Genomic DNA, 19,825 nt, shown 5'->3' with positions numbered 1-19,825 from the left:
TCTCCACACTGGTTGCCAGATCTTGAGTAAGTTCTTTCCTCTTTTAAATCCTCAGTTCCCTTGACCTGAATGGGGGCTAGACTAAACACTCACTGATAGCCTGTTTTCCTTCCATTCCCCACCTTTCTCCTCCCCAGGGGGACAACCACCTCCTCCTCTCTCAGCCTCTCTTTCCATCAACCTCCTTAACGTCCGAGTCCTTTGACTTCTTTCCCCTCACTTGAACTCCTGAGTCTCTTTTTCCCTTTTAATACTGTGTTCAGATGCTTGACATTCCCTAGCCAGGTCTCTCTCTCTCTCTCTGTCTCGTGTGTGTGTGTGTGTGTGTGTGTGTGTGTGTGTGTGTGTGTGTGTGTGTATGTGTGTTTGGGGCATGGCATGTGGGGAATGACACACAGGGACTTTCCACTTTCCAGGATGGATAATGAAAGTTGGAGTTTCCAATCAACTTCCCCTTCCCTTTTAAGCACTTAGCCTAGGCCCCTGCAGGCTCTAGAATATGAATGAAGGAATCAGTGAGTTCCTTGAACTCCTGGAGGAAAAGGGTCACTGCAATGTCAAGGAATGTGATTGATGTCATTGCTACCCATGCTGCTGAGGCTTTCTGGGGTGTGCTGCTCTTCCTTGGGTCAACTGCTCAGCTCCAGAAAATGGTTTGGGCAGGGAACTTTGCTTACCCTAACACTTATCAATGAGTCTTGACAGCAGTGGGAGAAGCTGAGGCACATTGACACACGGACCCCGTTGAGCTGGGAAAGCAGAGGCGTAGAGAATAGGGCTGTTGATTCCTGAGAGCAATGCAAAACCAGTCCTTATGCAACACTGCTAGACTCATCTATTGTCCTAGGAAGTTTACTTCCTTTCTCATCCTTTTATAACGTCAGACTGGGAAAGGACCTTGGAAGCCCAAGAGTTCAGCCCTTTCTTGTTACAGAAGGGGAACCTCAAGCCCAGAGAGGGGAGGGGGCTTACCCAAGGCTACATAGTGGTCAGAGAGGGAGTTAATGGCAAAGCTATGACAAAAATCCAGGGGTCGTGACCATCCCTCCCAAATATCTTTTTCACTGCCCCAAGCTGGCTCATCATCCCTGAGGTATACATTGGCCTACCTCACAAAAAATACTCAGACCATGCCTCCACAGAGTTACCAGTGGATATGAGAAAGGATAACTATGGCCCGTCACTTTCAAGCTAAAGCTCAGACTTAACTAGATGACTGTTACAGTCTAGAACATCTCTATGCTGGGATTCTGTGACCCTGACAAGAAGCAGGAAGGGTTCTGGCAGACATATCTCAAAGCAATGGACTGGGGTGCATCTAACCTGGTGGAATTATCAGAAAGTGAATCAGATATGAGTAAATGTGTTGCAGTGGGGCTACAGGATCAGGATTTCAAAAAGTTGGAGACTGGGATTTGAAGGAAGGAAAGTGAATAGAGGACAGATATAGGAAAAAGGAGCCCATTTTTGATAAAAATGAGGATTGAGCAAGATGGGGACAAACTATGATGGGAAAAGTGATACAGAATTCTACAGAAGAGAACTGATGAAGCATTGGAGAAGCTGAGGCAGATTAGCCAAGAGAAGAGAAGTTTCAGGGGGACATGGGATCTTCAGATCTCTCAGGAGTTGTTTGGGAGAGTAGTAGATTTGTGTGGCCTCAGTTGAGATTCATAGGCGGAACCACAGAAGAGTTCAGATACGCGCAGGAAGAACTTTCAGAGAGTCAGAGCCGTTTTGACAGGTAGTGAACTCCCATTAGTGTAAAGTTGCAGTCGGGGCTGTAAGCCTCTTTCCAGGGTGCGGCCTAGGGCCCAGCCCTACTTGGGGGGTGGGGCCGGATGGCCCGGATGCAAAGGGCCAAGGTCTGTGAAGGGAGTGGGAGAGGGGGCAGGCAGGCCTGGGTGAGGACTGGGATCTGAGGCGCCCAGGCCCAGCCAGGCCCCCCCAAGTAGTTGGTGTGGCCGGGCTGGGCTGGTCTGGGCGGGGCGAGGCTGGCGGCCGGCTAGAAGGCGGGCGCGAGGGCGGGGAGCGGCGCGGAAGCCAGGCCACATAAAGGAGCGGGCGGTGCGACGGGGGCGGCTCTTTCCTGGGTGGGGTTTGTGAAGTCGTGGCCCGTTAGCAGGAAGCCGAGCAGTCGTCCCGACGCTGGAGAGAGACCCAATCCGAGCCCCCAGTCCCCGGAGTCAGCCGTGTGTACTGCGTGCTCAGCGCCGTCCGACAGCTCCTGGCCAAACTTCGCCAACTCTGCTGCCTTTGTCGCCACCATGCCCAAGACGGTGAGTGTCTGGGGTGGGCGCTGCCGGCCGTGGGGGCTCTTGCTGATCCTCGGAGCGCTTCGCTGATGGCCGGGGACTTGGCCAGCCACGCGTCGGGTCGCGCCGCCGCGCCCTCGGCCGAGGCCTGGAGCAGGGAGGGCTAGGGGCGGAGTCCGGCTCTGGCGCGTCCTGGAGTGTAGAGGGGTCCCGGGGTAGAAGTGTGGGCCGGGCGGGGCCGGCCTCTTTCTCAGAGTCTAGTTCCTTGTGTCTGGAATGCCACAGTAAGGAAGGTTTCCTTAAGGGCCCAAGGTCTCTTTTTACCCCCGATGGGCCCTGGGCGCAGGGGAGAGAATTCTGATCCGGAGGAAAACAGTTACCTCAGTCCAGGAATTGGCGATTTTATGGGGCCAGGCTGCCTCAGACCAGGATGGGCCATGGGAACCCAGAAGCAAGGAGGAGGGTGGGAGCTGCTCAGGGCGGATCCCGCACCCCCACTCACCTTTCCCACAGCCTCCCCAGGCAGCTTCAGCTGTTTCCCACTAGAAGAGGAGAGTTGTGAACGGACTCATTGAGGCCGCTTACTCTTGCCCAGACGCACTAACACTTCACTCGACACCAGTCTGAAGGGAGGGAAGAAGACTTTGAGAAGAAGACTGGTTTTTTCCTTCACTTCACTCGCCAAATCCCTGCCTTTCCCATTACTCACTGGCTATTTCTTCCTGTCTACTCCAGACTGTTCTGTGAGGTGTGGACTCTTCTGTGGGGCCACACCTTTCTAGAGTGGTGGTAGCTTCTAGGATCTGGTCTCCACCCCACTGTTTTGAGAAGAGAAGAAGCCTCCTGGGAGTGGGGCCTAGGGGGGCCGGATGCCCAGGAGGGAGGGGGGAGGGATGTGCCTGAATAATGAGCCCTGCTTGCTTTTGTGCAAGTCATGCCAAATGGCTGCTGAGGCCCTTCCCTTGCTCTGGAAGGCTGGGTGACCACCCTGGCTTGAGTCTCTTAGGCCAAGCAGCTTGTTGCACTGGATTAGGCTATGCAGTTCTGCCTGACCCTTCTTCTGAGGACAGCCTGAGCCTTGTAGAACTGAGATGGTGACTAGCAGCAGTGGGAAGGACTGAGGGTCCCTGAAAGAAAGGGGTGGGGGGCAGTACTTTGGGTGTGTGCTGAGCTTTGGTTGCCACGTTGCTGTGTTCCAGCCTTACTGCCGAGTGATTCTTTCCTTTCCAGAACCCTGTCCTTCAGAAACAGCAAGTTTTCAACAAATGTATACTCCACCATTTTTATATTTTCATTGCTCATGGTTTTATGACATGGGGCTTTTCCACACACTCCCCACCCCTATCCCACATACACACAAAGTGAGAGAGAATGGTTTTGAAAAAAAGAGGGAGTTGGGGAACAGTCTCTGCCTCACAGAGGATTATAAAAATCCTTCCAGGACCCTCTCTTTGGTTTTATCTCTGTGGTTGACTCCTTGACTCTTCTTCAGGTGTGTCTTTGCCTAAATAGGTATGTGGATCTCTGGGAACTGACTATGCCCTGCAACACATGTGGCATCTCTCACCCTCAGTTCTGAAATATCTCTCATTTAAATGCAACTTTAATGGGCCTGGAAATGATTTCAAAGTTATCTAAACCACCATATCTCAGTGAAAAGTGGCAAAGAAGACAGCATGGTGATCTTTTTCCTGTTGTGGAGAGAGATTGGAGTATGAGCTGTTGCAGGTCAGGCCTAGGGTAGTGAAAGTATTTTTATGCAGACTGACTGAAACTTGAATCATGATGGAAAGAGAGGGCTAAATTTTGATAGACTGGAAGCTTTGGAGAATTTCCCATGCTTTTTGCTTCAAAGAAAGGTAAACTTAGGAGAAGCAACTATATTATGCCTGTTAAGACCAAGGAATCTTAACCTGAAAGGGATCTCACACACTATGTAGTAGATATCTCTCTCTCTCTCTCTCAACTAATGAGGATATTTAGGCCTAACAGGAAAGGACCTACCACCTAAGGGCACATGATGACAGAGCCAAGATGGGTTCATGCTTCTTGATGCTCATCCCATTGACCCTCTATTCTCACTCAATGAAGTATTCTTGAAGTTGAGCCCCTTCTCTTGCTCAAAGCAAATTGACCTTTATTTTCAGGGCTTTCTGGTCCTTAGATAAAAGGAAGTGGATGATTTGGGTAGAGTAACTAACGTTGGCATTTGTGTGGTCTCTTGGTGAGAGTTCCAGGTGTCACAAGGTGCCTCCTGTTACTTTTCTCATTCCTTATCCCAGTGTTGAGGTGTCTAGGGGCACACTTCTAGTTCACTGCATACCAGTTAGTAACTTTATTTATTTTTTAAAAAAATTTTTCCATTTATTTTTATTAGTTGGAGGCTAATTACTTTACAATATTGTAGTGGTTTTTGCCATACATTGACATGAATCAGCCATGGATTTACATGTGTTCCACATCCCGATCCCACCTCCTGCGTCCCTCCCTATCCGATCCCTCTGGGTCTTCCCAGTGCACCAGCCCTGAGCACTTGTCTCATGCATCCAACCTGGACTGGTGATCTGTTTCACCCTTGATAATATACTTGTTTCAATGCTATTCTCTCAGAACATCCCACCCTCGCCTTCTCCCACAGAGTCCCAACAGAACAGACTTTCGGACAGTTAGTAACTTTAATGAAGGGAGAAAATTCCTTATTTTCCATTCCTTCTTCACTAGTGTGTGTGTGCATACTCGGTCACTAAGTCATGTCTGACTCTTTGCAACCCCATGGACTATAGCCTTCGAGACTCCTCTGTCCATGGAGTTTTTCAGGCAAGGATACTGGAGTAGGTTGCCATTTCCTCCTCTAGGGGATCTTCCCAACCCAGAGATCAAACCCACATCTCCTCCGTCTCCCTCATTGGCAGGAAGCTTCTTTTACCACTGAGCCATCTGGGAAGCCTACTTAACTAGTGTGCTTTAGGCTACTTCTGGAGCATGACAGATAAGGAAGATAGTGGAAAAATCAATTCATTCATTCATATGAACCATGTCTACAGTCTGTCCAGGCTTGGTTTCACTTTTACAGCCCATTTTCTCCCTTAGTCACCTAGCTCCCTTTAAATCTGTTAAAACATGCCTTTCTGCATCCCTGCCCCCAACCAACTCTTGTATTCTGTGCCTCTACTCGCCAGTTTCCTGAGTCTACTTTAAGTAGCCAGAATACAGAAGCTTATTAACTGCCATCTATACTTTGGTGATGATAAGACAGTTGTAAAAAAAAAAAAAAAAAAAGTTTTCTCCCCTCTCTACTCTCTTTAACTTTTTCTTAGATCACAAAGTCTTTGGGACTCTGTATTCCCTAAAAAGTGATTGTTTTGAATTTTCAAGGTGTTCCTTAGTTTTTGATTTATTGTTCTCATGGCAAAAGTGAGACCCACAAATAGGACGGACTGACCTAGAATGATGCAGTAGAGAGGTTAAGATTTAAATCTGTGACTTAGTTACAGGATCATTCTTGGTAAAACTTCTTCAGTTTGTTGAGTTTTTAGCTCTTGCTCAACAGGTCAAGGGAAAGGTGATCAAATGGTCATTGATGGGACCATCCATGTGAGCAGATGCAAAGAAACCACCTCCTTAAAGTATTTGAGAGCTTCAGGGTCTGCATTCAGCTAAACTTTAACAGGGGCATGTGGACTGTTTATTCTCCGGCCATTCCTGGCATTGCTTGAGCCACTCGAGTGGCACTAAAGTGGTACTTGGTGAATAGAAGGCAGAATATCAGTCTTTTAACCCTTGAATCAGCCCTGCCTGTAGACTTCAGGGGTGGACAAGGGATCAGGAATGGAGGTTGTGTGAGAGACTGACTCTTCGGATCCTGCATCTATCTGTCCACTTCTTTGGTTCTCCAGTTCACTTAGCCCTCTGTGAAAGTTTAGGTGGTAGAGCAGAAACCATCTTGGAGATTTCCTTTAGGCTTTTTCTTGAATAGCTCTCTGGACAAAGATGGGCTAGTGGGCCAGGAGAGCCTTTGTGGGACCCTCAAAGGTATCAACTAATCTATATTCTATCATCTTAGGCTTGGAGAAGGGAAGGCTGCTCTGTGAGTGGGTGACAGAGATGGTATGGATCACAGGTCTACTAACTCTTCATTATTATCTAGCTGCCTGTAACAGTAGCTTGTTTTAAGGATGTTTTCACTTTTCTCTTTCTTTCTCCTCTCAGGAGATTGCTGTACTGAATGATAGAGCTGGAAGGGACATTTAGAGGTCATTTGTTCTATTTCTCTGACTCCAATTCCAATTCTCTCTGGATAGGATCAGTTGACAGCTAGATTTACTCTGAAATTATTCTAACAATGTTACCTGGCAACAGTATATCTAGGTCCCTTTGTGTCTTCTGGGAGTCCCTCTCACTGGAATTCCAAGACTTAAGGTCCTTAGAAGGGAGAATATCTGGCTACCCACACTACTTGGATTGGATCTTTCCTGTTTAAGCTGGTAACAATTGGCATCATTGCAGATTGGGAGCAGTCTGTTTCTGATATTTCAAAGATAGAACTGAGTTTATCATGTGTATCTTTCCCAACTCGGGATATTTTCTCCCTGCTACCCCGCTCTATTCTTCTGCCCCCAAAGAAAAAATGGTATAAAGGTAGTTTCTTTTGGGGCAGTCTGTTGGTCAAGTGAAAGAGGTAGTCTTATTATCATTGACTGGTTTTGCTGTTCATCCTCCCTCCTATTTATTTATTTATTTATTTTCTTCCTATTTAATACTTGATAGAGCTGAAAAAGTTTTCAGTTCTAGGTTCTGATTTGTGTTATAGGAGCAGTCACTTGGAGGATTAGCTTAGGACTGCATTAATTTGGAAGGTGAGTGTTGGGAAATGGCAGGTAACACTGACTTGATAGTTTTCCTTCCTTTTCCATGTAAGAAGGACATCTTCCCTGACCTTAGTTAAGTGATCCAAATGAAGTGGGTCTTTATGCAAGTTCTTTCAGGCCCTCAGTCTCTCCAATTTGTCATGAGAGAACTGTATAGTAATAGATACACTCTAGGGACCCTTCTAGTACTGATGTTCTTTTATAAATTGAGAATTTTCTTTGGGTATTGTCATTTATTTTAGGGAAATATTTATCATAAATTAAGTAACTCCCTCAGTTTGATCTTACTTTCTTTTTGTAAGTACATCTGTCCATGGAATTCTCCAGGCAAGAACACTGAAGTGGGTAGCCATTCCCTTCTCCAGGGGATCTTTCTGATCCAGGGATTGAACCTAGGTCTCCGACATTGCAGACAGATTCTTTACCACCTGAACCACCAGAGAAGCCCCTACTGATGTTCTTGAAAGCTTTGATGGTACAGCCTTCAGGCCTCCCATTTTTGTTTCTTCTTCCTTCAGACATTCTTTTCTTAAAATTTGTGTGCCTTCTTTGTACCAGGAAGTGTGCTAGGCTATTCTGAGAATACAGTTAAAGAGCAGTTGCTAAAAGGTATCTTCTTGTCCCCCTACACCTCTGGAGTGTTGTTTCTTCCTGGGTACTGGCTTCAGAATAGAGAGCTTCTAGCATTGGAGTTGGTTTGTCTCATTAGTAGCTTTGACATGAACACTAGCATGAGTGTTCTGGGCCATTTCTTCTTGATTCTATGGAGGGGAAAGGGCTATATCTATGTAGGGAACAAGAAAGAAACCAACTGAGAGTATATTGTAAAGACTGGGGTTGACCGAGGAGCCTCAAACACTGAAAACTTGATGGATTTCCCCTCTTTTCTTCTCACTGCCTGCCGGAAGCATAGCTCCTCCCTGCCTCTCTGTGTGCCCTGCCCCCACACCCCCAGTTCTGCTGAGAGGCTAGGAAGCTACTGAGTTATGTTTCAAGTTTACTTTAACCTCGGGTGTGGTAGTTAGCTATTCTGGTAGACAGTGAGGAGGTGGTGGGCATAAACCAACCTCTTAAGGTATCTACCACCAGTGCACTGAGGGCTGGCTATTGTGAGGTGCAGCATTTCAAATGCATCTGTACTTAGGATGACCCAGAGCTTCCTTAGCCTTAATTTGTTTCCCTTTTAGCTAATTGTTCTGAGTGGTCTGGGTTTCTCACAGAAGTGTTTTGAATCACAGAGTAAATGAGCTGGCCTTAAAACTTTTTAGTTTAAGTTTAGTTTATATTTTAGATGGGGATACCAAAGCCCAGGAAAGAGAAGTGATTTGAATGAATTGGTAATAGAGCTGTGGACTAAAATTCAACTTGTCTGACCCCAGATAGGGGGGAAATATTGAATGTCTGCCTTTTAAACGGCACTCACTGCAAGATACTCAGCATTTTCTTCTTTTATGCTACAGGTGAGGAGTGACTTGACTATAGTGTTAAAATGGTCCTGAGCAAGTCCTTCTGTGTATGTAGTGCTTATCTCAAAGGTTACTTTGTATGGAGATAATCCAGATGGTTCAGGCTCTGACCTTGCTTTTGGGATTCTTTGTAGCACTTCCCAGGATGATAAGTGTTTTGCTTTGATGGTGAAGTGTGGTAGAAAGTAGATACCTGCACAGAAAGGAGGTAAGGAGAGGAGACTAGCTATGTTTTCCTGCTTGCGACTAGGCTTCACTGTCCTAAGAGTCTTTCTTGAATGGAGTTATTTCTTTCCCATATTCATAGCTGAAAAGGTTAGCCAGTTTGTTCAGGGTCACATGAAGTTTGTAACAGTATTGAAAGGAGAACTTGACTTTCCTGATTCCCAAGTTAGTGGTCTCTCACTGGACTTGCCTGACTTGAAAGGATGATGACTCTTTTCACTCATGGGACACCGACATCCAGAGAATTGGCTCTGTGGTGATTATATTAACAGTATGGCCACAATGCCACAATGGAGTTCCCCTAAATAGCTTCTGCTGTAGCAGGTTTCAGTCAGTGGGTGACTCAGTTCTTCTGGGGCATCAAAATGACTTTTTCCTCTTCCTGCCTGCCCCTCACCCAAATTTCCCGCTTTCTCTTCACCATTTAAAATGTTGATATCTGACCTCTTTGTATTCTGACTCAGTGGTCCAGCTTGACATGTTCCTTGAGTTAGGAGAATATTATGGTACTTTCTTCCACTTTGATGACAATATTTCAATACAAACTGGAGTCTCCAGACCTCAACTCTCACTACTTACCTCTAGGTTTTGTAGGCCAGACCCAATGAAGGTGCGTGTGTGCTCAGTCACGTCCAACTCTTTGTGACCCTGTGGACTGTAGCCTGCCAGGCTCCTCTGTCCATAGAATTTTCCAGGCAAGAATACTAGAATGAGTTTCCATTTCCTACTCTAGGAGATCTTCCTGACCCAGGGATCAAACCCCTATCTCTTGCATCTCCTACATTGGCAGGCAAATTCTTTATTGCTGCACCACCTAGGAAGCCCCCCAGTGAAGGTAGCTAGCCAAAAAAGGACTTTTCAGGCCTTTATAGATAGGGGAATATAGAGTATTGGTGAAAAACACAAACTCTGGAACCAGATTGCTTGGATTCAGATCCCAGCTCTGTGACCAACTGTTAATAGTTTTGTAGCCTTGGGCAAGTTGCTTAGCTTCTGTGCTTCATTTTCCTCAACTGTAAAGTTGAAGATACCAATCCGGTAGGGTTGTTTAAGGATTAAATGGGGGTAAGTTTTTATAAAGGGCTTAGAACTGTGGCTAGTATCTAATCAGTGCTATGCAAATGTTATTATTATTTGTGGAACTAACCCTCTGCTAGGTAAGATGGGTAAGAATGAAGGCAGGCAGCTTGAATTCTCACCATTTATTGAGTGGTTACTACGTACTATTTACTATAAGGGATACAAATAAATGAATGGAGGATACAGTTGCTACCTTCATAGATCTATTTAACTGGAGATTTAGGGCAAACTCACTAAAACACAATTTGAAAAAAAATGTATACATGGCATTTTCTATAGATTTTGAAAAGGGAGTTTATTGGGACATAAACAGGGCCTTGAAGGGTGTGTACCCTCGGGGGCAGTGGCTGTTCTGAGTGGGACAGTGACAGTTTCCATATGTGGGTGTAAACCAAGTGGCCATAGGCCACACTGTTCTCTTGAAAACGAGTTTGCCCAAAATGAAGGAAGGCTTGATGTGCTGATTGTTTCAAGGGGAGCCACAGAGTACCTGTAAGCATAGACCAAGTTGCTCTTTCTAGGGTCATCTGGAGACAACAAACAGTCCTGTTTCAATTGGCAAATACCATCTGAAGGGATCTGTTCTGGGAGACTGTACCTTGGGTTTTCCAGCATTGGGTGAATTAACTAAGACAAATTTTGTTGTCTTTGTTGCCTAAGTGGGTATGTGAGTGGCTCCTTCCTTCATGTTTCCAGGTGAGCTAAACCAAGGAATAGAGCTTAGTGATTACTCTTAAGGTCAACAGCCTAAAGACAGCTTTTAATTCTCTCAGTGGCTTTGCTATGAGATAGGTATTTGAGAAAGGATAGAAGTGAGGGGAGGATTCCCTTGTGTTGCGACTGTGGTAGATTGAAAAGTGTGTCATTTTCTGGCGAGGACTCAGCTGTAGTATCTGGGCCTTTAAACTTGGAGAAAGGATCATTTGGGTGACTTTCAAAAAATAGCTCTTTGCCTGTGCCTGATGATAGAAGCAGATTGGATGCTCCTATCAGTGGGCTTGTTGTGGTATAAGGTTAGTGTTGACATAGTTCCTAGGCCAATGGTATGGTGACCTACCACTGTGTTAGTTTAGTAGTAATGTTTTGCCAGGTAGCTACTGTGATTGGTAACTTCAAAGGTTGACGTTTGTTCCTGTGCCTGGTGACCCTTCTACTTTGTGGGAATTTGATAGATACTTTGTATGGCCAGGATATCAATCAGAGTCTAATGAGTGAAAAATTGAGGTGTGGACATTTGATCCAATGTAACAATAACAAAGTATAATCCTGAGAAATCTTTTCCTGGATATTTATTTGGCAGATAGGAGGGGGAATAAGGCATACAAATCAGGCTTGGTCAGCATTTCTTTCCTATCTTTAGTCTTGGCCTCCCTTAAATACCTGGGAAAGGTTAAGGCTCATTTTCCTCCAGTGAAGTATGTATAGATAAGGTTCCTAATCTTACTGTCTTGGTGTAATCTGCCTCTTACCCCTCCCACCTCCCTGTTCTTTTTCAGAAATCTCAGCCTGAAGGTTAGATAAGTATACAAAGATGTTCTAAACTGTTGTAAACTCTGACTGTGGTTGATTAATCTGTGGTATGGAGTTGGAGGGTGAGGGTCAAAGTAATAGCCCATTTGGGTGTTATTAGTTAAGCTGTACAAACCTTTGGTATTTTCAAAGGTTTTAAGTGAGCTAGTCTTCTCTCCAAATATACTTGCAGATATTCCTGGGAGGTTGACTAATCCACAGAAGTTCCCTTGTTGAGAGCAAAAGTCATTTTTACCTTTTAATTTTTCTTTATCTTGAAAGCATCAACAATAACAGAAATATATAACTGAAATATAGCCCTTTTCTTCAGGTTCCTTACTCTTCTTGGCACCAGGTCCGTGGTGGATCTAGCATATAATTGGTGAGAACATTTGCCACTTTACTTCAGGGTTACACTATACCTCTTTGCCGATACTTGGAGAGGTGCTCCAGCAGGACCTGAAGAGGGCCTAGGGAAAATTTAGATTTAGTTGCCTTTCTCTTTGCCATAACCCGGGCATTTTCCTAAGGTTGGGAGTTTGCTGCCTGGCCTTAGGCCAGTTGCCAGAGGAAACCAATGACTAAAGGCTTCCTCCCTGCGACGTCAGCTTCTGGAATCTTTCCTGATGATTCCCTACCAGTCAAGTATGCCTTATTTGGCTATATTTTCCCCCCGAAATGCCTTTGCCACCTCAACTAGTGTCTTGTTCTTCTTCGGTACAGGGAATGCCTTCCTCATGTTTGTATAGTGCCACCTACAAACTTTTCTTCTTGTTTAGAGCTTTTTTAGAGCAGGAGGTGGCCCCTTTGTTGGGGCCAGGGTGGGGATTAGTGAGAAAGGAGAGAGGAAGATGAGAGAACACTGGGAATGACTGATTTCTCCACCTTGCTTTCTTATCTTTTCTTGTCCTCCTCACGCCTGCCTGATCACCTCTCTCTAGCTTCTTACCTAGATCTCTGATAGTCTAAGAGTAGTCTTGCTTGGCCTGAAAAGGCTCAGGGTGTGGGGGTTGGGTGGGGCCAGGTTGGGCTCTCAGCATCTGAAACTACTTCTTTGGAGTAGCTAAAGCCTTCAGTTAAGTTCAGTTCACTTGCTCAGTTGTGTCTGACTCTTTGCAACCCCATGGACTGCAGCATGCCAGGCCTCTCTCTGTTCATCACCAACTCCCGGAGTTTACTCAAACTCATGTCCATTGAGTCAGTGATGCCATCCAATCATCTCATCCTCTGTCATCCCCTTCTCCTCTCACCTTCAGTCTTTCCCAGTGTCAGGGTCTTTTCAGATGAGTCAGTTCTTCACATCAGGTGGCCAGAGTATTGGAGTTTCAGCTTCAGCATCAGTCCTTCCAATGAATATTCAGGACTGATTATTTAGGATGGACTGGGCGGATCTCCTTGCAGTCCACGGGACTCTCAAGAGTCTTTTCCAACACCACAGTTCAAAAGCATCAATTCTTCGGTGCTCAGCTTTCTTTATAATCCAACTCTCACATCCATACATGACTATTGGAAAAACCATAGCTTTGACTAGATGGACCTTTGTTGGCAAAGTAATATCTCTGCTTTTTAATAAGCTGTCTAGGTTGGTCATAACTTTTCTTCCAAGGAGCAAACGTCTTTTAATTTCATGGCTGCAGTCACCATCTGCAGTGATTTTGGAGCCCAAAAAAATAAAGTCTGACACTGTTTCCACTGTCTCCCCATCTATTTCCCATGAGGTAATGGGACCAGATGCCATGATCTTAGTTTTCTGAATGTTAAACTTTAAGCCAACTTTTTCACTCTCTTCTTTCACTTTCTTCAAGAGGCTTTTTAGTTCCTCTTCACTCTCTGCCATAAGGGTGGTGTCATCTGCATATCTGAGGTTTTTGATATTTCTCCTGGCAATGTTGATTCCAGCTTGTGCTTCATTCAGCCAAGCATTTCTCATGATGTACTCTGCATATAAGTTAAATAAGCAGGGTGACAATATACAGCCTTGATGTACTCCTTTCCTGATTTGGAATCAGTCTGTTGTTCCATGCTCAGTTTTAACTGTTGCTTCCTGACCTGCATATAGGTTTCTCAAGAGGCAGGTCAGGTGGTCTGGTATTCCCATCTCTTTCAGAATTTTCCAGAGTTTGTTGTGATCCACACAGTCAATAGCTTTGGCATAGTCAATAAAGCAGAAATAGATGTTTTTCTGGAACTCTCTCGCTTTTTCGATGATCCAATGGATGCTGGCAATTTGGTCACTGGTTCCTCTGCCTTTTCTAAATCCAGCCTGAACATCTGGAAGTTCATGGTTCATGTACTGTTGAAGACTGGCTTGGAGAATTTTGAGCATTCATTACTTTACTAGCGTGTGAGATGAGTGCAATTGTGCGGTAGTTTGAACATTCTTTGGCATTGCCTTTCTTTGGGATTTGAATGAAAACTGACCTTTTCCAGTCTTGTGGCCATTGCTGAGTCTTCCAAATTTGCTGACATATTGAGTGCAGCACTTTCACAACATCATCTTTTAGGATTTAAAATATCTCAACTGTAATTCTATCACCTCCACTAGCTTTGTTCGTAGTGATGCTTCCCAAGGCCCACTTGACTTCGCATTCCAGGGTGTCTGGCTCTAGGTGAGTGATCACACCATCCAGTTGCTAAATTCTTTATATGTGCCTTTTGTATGCCTAGGCTTCTCACTTGGCTTTTCTGAATGGGCTGGGTCCAACATCCTTCTTAGTCTTATCTCCAGTCCTGAGCTGTCTCACCCCAGCTTAGAAGAGCTGAGCTTTTGACACAGCTTCAAGCACTTGTCTGTTTTTTTTAATGCTTTTGAGTAGAAAAGGTACATTGAAAAGACTAACAGACTGAATCAGAATTTATGGTTTTTAGTCTCAATCTGTGTGACCTTGGGCAAGTCACTTTTACGGGCCTTAGTTTTCCCATTTGTAGGATGAGAACATTGACTTTTTCTGACATTCTGGTTACTTGTGCCTAGTCTTTAAGAAGATGATAAGAAGTTCATGGAAAGAGTGTAACAGGACAAAGAACAAAAACTATTTGGTGAAACTGCTCTTTCTTATTTAGAATGGTATTGGGAATGTCATTCCCCCCAACCTTGCTCCTAGCTATCATTGTGTAAGTAGTCCTCTCTATTTCACTGAGCTCTGCTTAAATGTATTGGATCAACCTATGACAGAGCTTGCCTTGAATATCCTGACTTGGAGAGATGACTGTTAACTGAGAGCCATGGGTGTGGGGCCTTGGAGTTCAGCCTGCAAAGTATAGTCGCTGGCTATTTTGGGTCCTTGGTGACTCCAAGAAGAATAGAAGACCCTTGAATTGGTCATTGTTCCAGTAGGGAAGGGGAAGACCAAGAAACAAACCAAAACTGAAATGCAAATGAAATTTGACTTCCTCTACTCCCTTCCCCTACAACATCCCTCTCCTTAGGATTATGAAATTGCTTTTGGCTACATCTTAAATTGCTAAGCTCCCCTTCCCCTTCTTCTGTCTGAGTCATTGATGTGTTTTCCTTGGATCAGGAGAGCTAGGTGATGTGGTCTTGGTTGGAGTGAAGGGGAGAAATTTCTAGTGAGAGAGATTGCCACAGCCCTAGTGTTCAGCCTTCAACTTATCCTGCATTTTGTGAATATGGCGCCCGGTGGTCTTAGATCTATAGATGAAAGGGGAGAGGTCTCTGAATTTCCTGTGAGGGAATGATGGGCTTATGAGGCATAAGAATTTCACTGGAGATGGTATACCCTTGGCTGGATCTGTTTTTACCCTTCTTCCCCTTACTGACATTTTGTACAGTGTGGACATGCATGCTCAGTCACTTCAGTCTTTGCGACCCATGGACTGTAGCCCGTCAGGCTCCTATGTCTGTGGGATTCTCCAGACAAGAATACTGGAGTAGGTTGCTGTGCCCTCCTTCAGGGAATCTTCCTGACCCAGGGATTGAACCCATGCCTCCTTTATCTCCTGAACTGCAGGCAGATTCTTTACCACTGAGCCACTGGGGAAGCCCTATTTTGTACAGGACTTGCTTGTAAATCAGGGATCCCAGGCTGTATCTCAGCCACCTAGGAGTTGGCCATGAACGTACTCTTCACCTGCTCTGAACCTTCTGAAGTGAGGGCAAGACAGAAGTCTTCTTTGTGTCTGTCTTCTTTCCTTTGGGAACAAGTTCTTAGGGCAGAGAAGGCTTAGTTGGGTAAAACTGGGCAATGCTTTTGGATGGAAGATTCTTCTCCAGCATTAAGCTGGAATGGCCTCTGGCCCATGCAGGAGCTTGCTGCTTGGAGAAGCCACCTTGCTGGCAGCCTTTCCCTCTTAGGAGCCTTCCATGTGTTAAGGATTCCAGTTTCAGGTGGTAGATTAGAAACGCTGTTTGTGAGGGAGAGCAGGAAAGCTGATAGAGGAAGAAGCTGATGGGGAGAAGGCAAGAGGAATCAGATAGAAGAAGAGTGGTTATTTTTATACTTCCTGTTTTTATAAAACCCAACATGGCATATGACAGAGTTTAGCAAATAGAGGGAGACATCTTCCATAAATCCGCCATTTTAACATAGCAATTGTTATTTATGTGTTTTCTCATCACATCTCACATATGTACCTTAGTTTTCTATGGTATAATCATATTGTACATAAAAAAATCACTGAAAGCTTAGGTAAATGCACTTTAGTTTTTAAAAATGAGCATTTTTAATACCTTTACAAAATTTCATCCAATGACTATGTCATAACGTACTAACCATTCTGCTTTTGGTGGGCATTTAAATTACTCCCAGCATTTGCCAGTATTTATAACATTGCAGTGAACGTGAATAAGAGAAAATCTAAAACCCTTAGTGTGGTATATATGGAGAGCCCTTTGATACCTGGCTATATCATAGCTCTCTCTCTAGACTCAGGTCCCACTTGTCCCCACATGTACACTAACTATGCTGTAGCTTTGTGGGATCATTTCCCCAAGTAAGCCATACCTCTTATATCTTTCACCTTTAGCATATGTTTTTTCTTTCAACTTGAAATGTCAAGTGTATCTTCCTCACCTCCACCTACTCTGTGACACCTCCACTGGATGCTTTAATACTCCCTGTAGTATTAGTTGCAGTATCTTCTGTGTGCCCACTGTACTTTGTAAGAATTTCTGTTATGATACTTACCATGTGGTATTGCAGCCATCTGGGCTCCCATTCTTTCTCCTTTAGCAAAACTGTGGATTTGAAAGTTTCTAACTCTTCTTGCCTCAAGAAGGGGCTGTTGTTCAGGTAGAGATGGTTAGGGATGGGCAGGCCTTTGGAGAGCACAGAGTCAGTGACAGACATGGAGAAGGGTAATATATGCAACAATAATATATGCAAGGGATCCAGTGTTGGATGAGCACCTGGTAGGACATACTATAGGCACCAATAATAGAGAAAATACACCTTGGAGAAGGATAGGGTACATTAGCACCTTTAGGGAAGAGAGGCCTAAGAGAGAGTCTGTCTGACCTTGACCCACCAGTGCAAACTTCTCAAACCATTTCAGTTCTCAGTTTCCCATCTGTAAAATGGAAAGAGTAATAGCACCCTACTCCTTAGGGTTACAGGTGAATATTCAGGCACTAATGCATCTGGAGGTGCTCTGTGAGGTATGGGGCACAGGGGAGGAAGAGTAGAGCTAGGGCACCCCTTAAATTTTGTTCCAGTTGGCCTCTGTGTATGTTCTCTCTTTGTAGTTATTCACAAGCTTCTGAGCCCATAATGTCAGGTGCTATAATTTCCCTGATCAAGCATTCCCATAGGTGCCCCACAGCCTGATGCTTTTAGTGGGATATATGTAGGGAAGTCCCATCTCCCCACTTACCTGGACAACATGGCTTCAAATCGCCCCAGTACAACCCTACTCAAAAATGGCCACAAGTGGCCAGGGAGGGAGGTACCATCTTCTCTTCAGCAACAAATGAGTGGTACTAGTGTAGAGGGTCTTCTAACATCTCTTCAGCTGGAGGTGTAAGTATTTATAGAAGCTATACTAAAACTGGTCACCTTTCAGGCCTTCTGGCCTCAAATCAGCCAAGTACTGTTAGAAGGACAGAACTCATGTCCTCATATGTTCTTCAGAGGCCTGCCTGTCCCACCTGTCTTGTGCAAACAGCTCATGGAGAGCTTTAAGGTCTTTGGATAGAGATTCTCCTCCACCTAGTGTGGTTTTTATTTTCTCCACATACTACCCACGACTCCTTCCTGCTGTCCTGGCCATCTGAAAACCCTGAATCCACCGCAGAATTGTATGTTTTATAAAGGAAGCAAATTACCTGAACTTATGGAAGATCTGCTGGTCAACTATAAAACACAAAAAGGGGAAGAGACTTGCTCAAGGTCATGCAGTGAGTCAGGGGCAGAAGCCAGTCTTTAAGCCAAGACTCTCAGGAGTGTATTCTTTTCATTCTATCAGCTTGTTGTTGCTAAGTTGAATCTGACTCTTTGTGATCCCATGAACTGCAGCATGTCCAGCTTCCCTGTCCTTCACTATCTCCTGCAATTTGCTTAAACTCATGTCCATTGAGTCGGTGATGCATGCAATTGCCTCATCCTCTGTCTCCCCCTTCTATCAGCTTCAGTTCAGTTCAGTTCAGTCACTCAGTCGTGTCTGACTCTTTGCAACCCCATGAATCACAGCACTCCAGGCCTCCCTGTCCATCACCAACTCCCGGAGTTTACTCAAACTCATGTCTATCGAGTCAGTGATGCTATCCAGCCATCTATCAGCTTAGCTCACTGTTAATTTGTTCAATAAATATGTTAATAGCTACTGTTGTCAAATTGGAATTGTCTTGCACAGACTCCTATGTTTAGGTCTACTAGAAAGACAAACAACAGTTTCAGGGGCCCACTGGAAATTACCTAATGCGAACCTAGCTGGGCCCTGGCAGAATGGAGCTAAATAGTGCCTAGATATGGGGAGGAATTTTTCCCTTTTTTGTACCTTGAAGAACCTGTTTACCTGTGAGTGGCTAGCTTGTTCATAACTAATTTCCATTCCCTTTTGCCATGTATCCACACAATACAGAAGTGTTCACAACAAGGGAGAATATTTAAATCAAAGTTTTTAGTGGAGTCTAACAGGTAGCTATGTAAGCATTTTTATATGTCTTTGTGAAGCAACCCAGAATTTGGCCCTGGAGTACCAAGAATTACCCAGCTTTTTAAATTTTTTGCTTTTTTGTATGTGTACTGCTCTTGACACCACCCTTATAGCAGAAGCCGAAGAGGAACTAAAGAGCTTCTTGATGAAAGTGAAAGAGGAGAGTGAAAAAGCTGGATTAAAACTCAGCATTCAAAAAACTAAGATCATGGCATCTGGTCCCATCACTTTATTTCAAATAGGTGGGGAAACAATGGCAACAGTGACAGACTTTATTTTCTTGGCATCCAAAATCACTGCAGATGGTAACTGCAGCAATGAAATTAAAAGACACTTGCTTCTTGGAAGAAAAGCTATGGCAAACATAGATAGCATATTAAAAAGCAGAGACATTACTTTGCCAGGAGTGGTCGATATGGTCAAAGCTATGGTTTTTCCAGTAGTCATGTATGGATGTGAGAGTTGGACCATAAAGATGGCTGAGTGCCAAAAAATTGATGCTTTTGAACTGTGGTGTTGGAGAAGACTCTTGAGAGTCCCTTGGACTACAAGGAGATCAAACCAGTCAATCCTAAAGGAAATCAATCCTGAATGTTCTTCGGAAGGACTGATGCTGAAGCTGAAGCTCCAATATTTTGGCCACCTGATGAAAGTGGTGGCCACTCTCTCTCTGGAAAGAGCTGACTCATTAGAAAAGACCCTGATGCTGGGAAAGATTGAAGGCAGAAGTGGACGACAGAGGACAAGATGGTTGCATGGCATCACCGACTCAATGGACATGAGTTTGAGCAAGCTCTGGGACATGGTGAAGGACAGAGAAACCTGCTGTGCCGTACTCCATGGGGTTGCAAAGAGTTAGACACGACTGAGCAACTGAACAACAACAGCTGCTCATTGTGGCATGGCCAGCAGGCAGGACTGCACTGGGTAATCTAATCCTGAGAAGTTTGTGCTCCTGTGGTTTAAGGATTGAGTTGGTTTCTCTGCTAAGAGATGGGTAGGGCCAGACATAGTTCCAGGAGGAGAGCAGGGAAATCCTATAGATCATTATGTTGGGGTACCTAGCAGCTGTATTCTGCTGTTGTTCCTGTTGTTACCACTGCTGCCACCATCATCCAGGCTGCCTTAGGTCCCAGACTGCCCATCTTTGCAGATTTGATAAAGGTAGGCTTTTCTGTTTTAATAAAGGTAGGCTAATTTGAGGAGCAATTCAGTTCAGTTCAGTCACTCAGTCGTGTCCGACTCTTTGTGACCTCATGAACTGCAGCATGCCAGGCCTCCCTGTCCATCACCAACTCCCAGAGTACAC

General features: G+C 44.8%; 1 protein-coding gene across 1 annotated transcript in view; it reads left to right on the top strand.

Moving 5' to 3' along the window:
• The first annotated feature begins 2,001 nt into the window (after positions 1–2,001).
• The window catches only part of MSN (moesin), a 67,297-nt gene continuing 49,473 nt past the window's right edge, over positions 2,002–19,825 (top strand). Inside the window, exon 1 of the mRNA XM_043457889.1 lies at positions 2,002–2,279. Coding sequence (XP_043313824.1) covers positions 2,268–2,279 — 12 coding nt within the window. The 5' untranslated portion in view covers positions 2,002–2,267. The remainder of the gene's footprint in view (positions 2,280–19,825) is intronic.

This window comes from Cervus canadensis, chromosome X, assembly GCF_019320065.1.
Source record: "Cervus canadensis isolate Bull #8, Minnesota chromosome X, ASM1932006v1, whole genome shotgun sequence".
Lineage (NCBI taxonomy): Eukaryota > Metazoa > Chordata > Mammalia > Artiodactyla > Cervidae > Cervus > Cervus canadensis.
Note: the sequence above shows the minus strand (reverse complement) of the source record. Positions and strands in the feature narration are given on the sequence as shown.